The sequence below is a fragment of the Eublepharis macularius genome, chromosome 12 (genome assembly GCF_028583425.1).
Source record: "Eublepharis macularius isolate TG4126 chromosome 12, MPM_Emac_v1.0, whole genome shotgun sequence".
Taxonomy (NCBI): domain Eukaryota; kingdom Metazoa; phylum Chordata; class Lepidosauria; order Squamata; family Eublepharidae; genus Eublepharis; species Eublepharis macularius.
In genome coordinates, this window is record NC_072801.1 from 52,266,260 (window position 1) to 52,274,517 (window position 8,258).

Below are 8,258 nucleotides of genomic sequence, written 5' to 3' on the forward strand. Positions count from 1 at the left end.
AAATTGACACCCATCATTTTCCTGCCGCCCTGGGAGAAAATAGAATGGGGGCTGTTATTTTCACAGACTCTGTGCCAGCTTCAGCCCATGAGTTGAACCTGGTGTGGGGTGTGTGAAACTGACAGCCCTTGTTTTTCTGCCACCCTGGATGGGAATAGAACGGGGGCTGTCAATTTCACGGACCCTGTGCCGGCTTCAGGCCATGGGCCAAACCCAGCACAGGGTGTTTGAAAATAACAACCTTGTTTTCCTGCCACTCCCCAGTGGCAGGAGATGGGGGATGTCATCTTCACACACCTCACACTGGCTTCTGCCCATGGGCTGAACCTGCTGCAGGATGTGTGAAACTGACAGCCGGTTCTCCTGTCCCCTCCTATACTGCACACAGCCCATGGCCTGAACCCAGTGCAGGGTGTTTGAAACTGACAGCCCCCGTTTTCCTGCCATCCTGGGGAGAAATAAAACGGAGGCTTTCAGTTTCACAGATCCTGTCCCGGCTTCAGCCCATGGGTTGAACCTGGTGTGTGTGAGTGAAACTGACAACCCCTGTTTTCCTGCCACCCTGGGTGAAAATAGAACAGGGGCTGTCAGTTTCATGAACCCCATGCTGGCTTCAGGCCATGGGCCAAACCCAGCACAGGTTGTTTGAAAATGATAACCCTGTTTTCCTGCCACTCCCTGGTGGCAGGAGACAGGGAATATCATCTTCGCATACCCCACACTGGCTTCTGCCCATGGGCTGAACCTGCTGCAGGATGTGTGAAACTGACAGCCTGTTCTCCTGTCCTCTGAGTGGCAGGAGAACGAGAACCATCAGCTTCACTCACCCCACGCCAGCCTTATCCCATGGGCTCAACCCATTGTGGGGTCTGTCAAACTGAAAGCTGCCGTTCTCCTCCCACTTGGGTGGCAGAACAGGGCTGTCAGTTTCACTCGCCCCGCGCTGGGTTCAGCCGATGGGCTGAAACCAGCATGGGGTGTGTGAAACTGACAGCCCCGTTCTCCAGCCACTGGCCGGCAGCAGGAAAATGGGGCGGTCAACTTCACACACGCTGCACCGGCTTCAGCCCATGTGCTGAAGCCAGTGCAGGATGTGTGAAACTGACAGCACCCTTCTCCTGCTGCTCGTTGGCAGCAGGGGAGCAGGGCTTTCAGTTTCACTCACCTTTCAGTGGCGCCAGCCTGTCCTGGGTCACGAACTACTCACAAATCACACGAACCACTCACAAATCGCACAAACGGTGCCAAAAAAGTCATGGGGGTTCATTTGCACGTGGTCGCACGAACTTTGTGTTATGAACCACGAATTAGCCAGGTTTGTGTGTTTTTTTGGTTCGTATTGCAGTTCATGTCCACCTCTACCAAGGACTATGAAGTAGATCTGGCCTCCACGGGTCTGGCAACCAGGTCTACTGGTCTGGCAAGGCTATGGGCAGTAGATGGGGCCTCCAACAGTATGGAAGCCTGGTCTAACTTGCCAGCAGAGCCATGGTGGGTAGACCTGGTCTTTGAGGGTCCAGAGGCTAGGGGTACTGTATGAATCATGGAAGGGAAGGTACATTTAGTCTCCAAGGGATTTGTGGCCAGATGTACTAGGTGGCAAAGGGATGGAAAACCTGACCCTTGTTAGCAGAGGTGGAGGTGAGGGTGGATAGCAGGCGTGAACCCCGCAGCTGCTGTGCCTGCCAACTTGCCCAGAGCAGCCCCATTCAGGGCCACACCAGGCAGGCTGGAGGCAGTTTTGCACAGTGAGGGAGAATGGGAGAGGAGACAGCAGCTGGGTGCAGCTATGCCTTCCAACTCGCCCGTGCAGCCCCTGTTCAGGGCCACACCAGGCAGGCTGGAGGAGCATGTTGCATGGTGGGGGAATGAGGAGAGAGGAGGAGGCAGCTGGGCACTGCTGTGCCTGCCAACTTGCCCGGTGCAACCTAGTGCAGGGCCTCACCAGGTGGGCTGGAGGTGTGTTTTGTGTGGCGGTGGGGAGGGGAGGGGAGGAGGAGGCCGAGTGCTGCTGCACCTGCCAACCTGCCTCATGTGGCCCCATTTGGGGCCACACCAGGTGGGCTCGAGGTGCGTGTTGCCAGGGGAGGAGGCAGCCAGGTGCTGTTGTGCCTGCCAACCTGCCTGGTGTAGCCCCATTCAGGAGAGCTTGCCTGCCCCTCCAGAGGGAGCTGCAGCAGCCATCCTGCCTCCATGACTCCTTCCAGAGAGGCAGGTGGGCTCACTTGGTCATCCTGTTGCCCTGGCTCCTTCTGGAGGGATGGTAGGGCTTACCTGGCTGTCCTGCCACCGGGGTCCCTCCCGATGGGCAGGTGGGCTCACCTGGTCAATTTGTAGCAGCACCTTCTGGAAGCCTCATTGGCCCTGACACACTTTTTATCCTCGTGTTTCTGCTCAGGCGCAGCAGGACAATGTGTTCATCATCTCAAACACGCTTTCCCAATTATATAGATTACATTATAGCTTTTGTCTTCACAATCATTAATTTGAATACTTCATGCACCTCTTTGTTCCTCAGGCTGTAGATGAAAGGGTTCAGAAATGGTGTCACTGTGCAATAAAAGACAGACACTACTTTGTCTGAATCACGGATGTCCCTCACCGAAGGCCTAATATACATATACATGACTGAACCATAATATATGGATACAACAATAAGATGAGCACTACATGTGGAGAATGCTTTATATCTTCCTCTGGAGGATGGCATCCTCAATATAGTAACAATAATGTTAACATAAGACACCACTATCAATGAGACACAACTCAGCACCATTGAACAAGTGAACAAAAAAAAGGATAATTCAGTGAATGACTTGTTCCCACATGGAAGGGTCAGCACCGGAGCTAGATCACAGAAAAAATGGTTGATTCTGTTGGATCCACAAAATGGCAGCCTACAAAGCATTATCGTTGGAGGTAAGGGTGCCAGCAACCCTCCAACCCAGCACCCAAGAGACAAATTTCTGCAAGTTCTAGAATTCATTAAAGTGGTATAGTTAAGAGGTTTACAGATGGCTAAGTAGCGGTCATAAGCCATGAGTACCAGCAGGAAGTTCTCAGTCAACCCCAGGAAGAGGTTGAAGTAAAGCTGTGTGAAGCAGCCTGCAATGCTGATCACCTTTTTCTCTTTTAAGAAGTCCACTAGCATCTTGGGAGTTGTGTTGGTTATATGTCCAATCTCAATCAAGGCCAAGTGGCTAAGGAATAAGTACATGGGCGTGTGGAGTTGCTGGTGGAGCTGGACAATGATGATGATAATAAAGTTTCCAGCTATGGTCAATACGTAGGCCAGGAGAAAGAGAGTGAGAAGAAAAATCTGAATTCCTGGAGTGTTAGAGAAACCAACGAGGATGAATTCATGTACAGAAGATTGGTTTTCTGATAACATTCCTGTACTTTAGGAAGTTAAAAAAGAAACAGAACATGAGAGATTGATAAGTATTCGTTACTAATTTCTTTTTTCTATAGATGTAATTTAGCTTTTCTTAGAAGCATCATAAATACTAGTTCTGAACAGAAAAATTATCACAGCAACAATATCCAGTAACTTAGAATTTTCACCATAATGCTGAAATGCAACAATAACAAATTTACTGAGTAAGTGAAGAAAATGATGCAGAAACTAAATACATATGCAAGATGCCACCCCAAACTACCAAACAAATAAATACAACATCGAACATTAAATCTGATATAATTTGAATTCATGATTTGTATCAGGTTTAATAAATGAAGTAATGTAATATACAAGAAAACAGATACAAAGGTATTGTTTCATTTCATATAGTAGTAGTGAAATGTTGATAAGATAAAGACAATGTCTGCATCTACTTCCATAAGTCACAACTGGAAGAAGTCCATGGATTAGATTGAATAAAACCAGATTTTCTGCTGGTGAAAAATTGAGGTGTGTCCTCTTTGATCACCAAAAAGCTGTGCTGAAGAACATGGGATGTTTATGGGCAAACATTATTTGTTGAACTGAGGAGAAGAACTGGGTAAAATTGACTGGAGAAACTGGCTGGTTCCAACCCACTGCTGATCAAACTATCTTAATGGCGTGACAAATCTGTCAGTTTGGTGTAATGGTTAAGAGTGCGGGACTCTAATCTGGAGAGCCAGGTTTGATTCCCCACTCCTCCACTTGAAGCCAGCTGGGTGACCTTGGGCTAGTCATAGTTCTCTGGAGCTCTCTCAGCCTCCTCCACCTCACAGGGTGATTGTTTTGGGATTAATAATAGCATACTTTGTAAACCACTCTGAGTGGGCATTAAGTTGTCCTGAAGGGCGGTATATAAATCAAATGTCGTCGTCGTCATTGTCATCATATCTTAGAGAATGGCATGATTACAGAGGACAAATGATAATAACTAATGAATAACAATGGCAGGAGTGATTGAATAGGGTGGGGTATGCTGAGGGTTAGTGGGTATGGAGAAATTAGCATTGGTAATGAGACAGGAAATCTGTCTCTATTCAGTCCAGGTGGATACATTGGCCATTTCCACACACGTTGAATAATGCACTTTCAATGCACTTTCGTAATCCTTTAGAAGTGGATTTTTTGTTCCACACATGGAAAATCAGTTTCAAATGTTCACTAAAGAGTATTGAAAGTGGATTATCCAACGTGTGTGGAAATGGCCATTGTCTTGAGCTTCATTATCAGTTGCAATTCAGCAATCTTTCTAATCTCACTTTGAAATTCCTCTGCAAGATAACTACTACTTTTAGGTCAGCAACTGAATGTCCTGGAAGGTTAAAATGTTCCTCCACTTCCAAGATATAAAGACAGATGAACTCTCATTCTAGCTTTATCTTAAGACGTGAGCTATGACTCATGAAAGCTCAGACCCTGCCACAAATTTTGTTAGACTTATAGATGCTACTGGACTCTTGCTCTTTTCTACTGTTACAGACAGACTAACATGGCTACCCATCTTGACACATTTCAAGTATTGTTGCAATTAGTGAATATCTAATGCTTTATTAAAGAAGATCTGAAGAGCTGCAAAGTACATTTCCAGACTTCTGAACTAGGAAACACTGCTGAAACTCCATAGGCAGCTTGGTACAAATCTCCCTTTTCTACAATGAAAACTCAATTGAAACCCAATCTAGTTCACCTGTTTTGAATATTATCTTAACCATGAGTTAGTCAAACAATGAATATATAAATTATGGCTTAATATAGTACAAAGCTGATTGAATGGGTTGCATACAGCCAGCTTTTATGCCTTGTCACTCCCAATTCTTCTCTATACTACAACTCTTGTTTCAAATGGCTTTTGGACATGCAGATCTGATAATTATCAGCACAGCCTTTCTTCCTTTTTGATCAACAGAAAAGCTTGTTGGATCCAACCTGCTGCTGCTGCTGCTGCTACTACTACATATATCATTACTACCCAACTTTAAATCAAATGTATGTTACTGAATTTGATTTATCTGTTTATTTATACAGTGCATCACACAATTTGTCACATTTAAGGGTAACTAGAAGTCTCTCTATATGATACTTTTTACACAAGGACGCTCAAGTGAAGGGAAACACGTTTGTTGGAAGGCATAGTTTAAAGCCGAAAGCTTTGTCAATTTCCCCTCTCCACAGGAGGGCAGTTTGAAAAGACAGGGCCCAACTGCTCCTCAAAGGATTTGTTAATTTCATCAAATTAACAAACCCTCTGAGGAGCATCTCTGCCTGCAGTCTTTTTAAACTACTCTCTTGTAGAGCGGGGAAATTGACAGAGTCTTCCATTCTGTCTTTTTAAACTACACATCCTGACTAACATTGCATCTCCTTTCACTTAAACATCCTAGTGTAAGAAGTATCATGTAGAGAGACTCTAAGAAAGAGAACTTCTGCATGGACAGATTTGTTGGGATACTTGGACCACTGATGTTCCAGAGTTTACCCCTTCCAAAGTGACTCATGTCTCCCCCATTTTATCCTTATAACAACCCTGTGAGGTAGGTTAGGCTGAGAGAGAGTGATTGTCTCAAAGTCCAATAGTGAACTTCCATGGCAGAGTGTGGGTTCAAACCTGGGTCTCCCATATCCTGGTCCAACAGCAACATCAAACTGGCTTAGATTGTGTAGCATGGGTATGTCCCACAGAATTTGTCTCCTTCTTTCTAGTCGACATCCAATATTTTAAATGCATTGCATTTACCCCCCCCCCTTTCTACCCCTTTCACATTTTTAGACGACTCACATGGAGCCTACAGAACTCCAAAAATACCTCTGACATAGCTGCAGATGCATGTAAATGGCACACATTGATGCACAAGGCTTTAAGGTCATTTTGTTCCAATTACCACTTGATTAAGTAATTTGCCCTAAACTATCTACCAACAAATCGCTATGAAATGAAAACATTTTGATTCCTCAAACCGAAAAGCTAAGCAGCTTCACTGATCTTTAGTATGTTTTATTTTAACAAATGAAAAACAGCCCTGAAAATCCACAACCACCAAATGAAAAACTGGTCTCTACTTGTCACAGGAGCAGAATTATTATTAAACCACTTCATGAAGGAGAACAAACGGCTAGTTCACAGTCTGAATAATAAGCAATATTTGAATGGTCATGATGTCAAGCACCATGAGAATATGAGTTTTATATGCTTCTTCATAAAAAGAGAAAGATTGGCAAGGGCCCCCTGCCAGTGTGAATATTTCTCTTCCCATAAATGATTGCTTATGCGCACATTCTGTTCTTGGCATTTTGAAGAAAAGTGGAAGGTGTTCCATTTTTATTAACTTTAGCGAATGCTTCTGTTACCTTTTGTCTGAACTCAGTTTTTCCATATAGATCAGACACCATTTTATACAGGTTTGAATTTTAAAAAAACTCTCAAGAATAGTCATACCTACTTGAATTTTGAGAAGTTGTTTACTGGAGGAACATCTCTTCATTTCTGTGTCTTGCACAGTGGCTTCATGAAGAATCTTAGTACACAGATGTCTTAGCCAGTGTAAATATCTGAAGGAATATTTCGTTTCAGACATTCATTTCAGGAATGTCATTTCAGTCAAGAACATTGAAATACAAAAGTAGCTGATGTGGAAAATAGCTAAGAACGATGCAAAATAAACAGGTAGTAGATGTCCATAGTAGATAGTCATTTACCATTCATTGATGATTAACATTTTCAAAGCAATTTTGTGAAGTTGTGACACTGAAATTCTAATGTCAGAAGCTGTGCGGATGATGCTTCCCCTCCTAGATATATAATTTGGTGTTCTTTCAGTAGCATTATTGTAGATTTCCTTAGAGATTACATACAACTCCAGGGATCTAATTTATCAGACACCCATGTAAAATATATACATCCATATGATAATTTTTCAACTTGTGATAGTTGCTTAAACAAGTAGAGGAGACATCAATTTACAGTGGGAATATTTATTTCTGTGTATTGTTATTGCTGCATGATTCTATCACAGTGTTATGGCAATAACTAAAAATAAACTTCATTAGTTCTACCATCTGGGAAACTGAAGAGTGATTAGGGCCTTGTAGCTTCTTCTATTTTCTTTTTGCATAACCTCCTTATGTTTTGGGATGACAGATTTTTTGCAAAAAACAATATGGATTTTGTGCATGCGTGCATGCGTGCATGTGCACAATTTTTGGGGGCAACTTAGGAAAATGACTTTGCCACCACTCCACCCACCCACATGCACACACTGCAGGGAAGATGCCACCCACCCTCTCCCCGCACAGTAGGGAAGTCACCGCTGCTGCAATCCTCTCCCTTCTACCACACACGGTACCACTGCTACCCTCTTCTTTCCCCTGCACTTCTGGAAAGCCATCCTCTCTCATGCCATCCTCACTGGGACCTTGTTTGTGGCTTGTCACAGTGTCACATTTCAAAAAAGGCACGGGGGGGGGTGGAATTGGGAGGTTAACAGACCTAGAGGTGAACTAGCCCCATGGCCTTCTCCTGAGAGATGGGGGAAGGAAAGAGGAGGAGGGCCTGCTCCCTATAGGGGGAAAGAGCACAGTTGCCACTGGCTGTCACTGAGGTCAGGGGGCAATGCCTAAAGCAGCTGCTTGCCATGACAGTCCTCAAAACCATGGGCAGACATCTGGGGAAGCAAAAGAGCTGATTCTGGCCCCCTCCACCTCTGGCAGCGTAGGCAATCAGGTTCATTATTATTCATATATATTTATTTATATCCTGTTTTTCACCCCAGTGGGGACCAAGAGTGACTTTGCACATAATTCTTCCCTTCCTCTGCTCAAT

The 8,258-nt window shown here is 44.4% G+C and overlaps 1 protein-coding gene across 1 annotated transcript; it reads right to left on the reverse strand.

Annotated features, from left to right (window-relative positions):
* Positions 1 to 2,452: 2,452 nt before the first annotated feature.
* On the reverse strand, positions 2,453 to 3,391 carry LOC129338230 (olfactory receptor 6N1-like). Its single transcript, XM_054992287.1, has one exon. The coding sequence runs from the start codon at positions 3,389 to 3,391 to the stop codon at positions 2,453 to 2,455; it is 939 nt and encodes a 312-aa protein (XP_054848262.1).
* Between the last annotated feature and the right edge of the window lie 4,867 nt (positions 3,392 to 8,258).

Coding starts and splice junctions, on each gene's coding strand:
- LOC129338230 (XM_054992287.1), bottom strand. CDS start 3,391: ATGTTATCAGAAAACCAATCTTCTGTACATGAATTCATCCTCGTTGGT.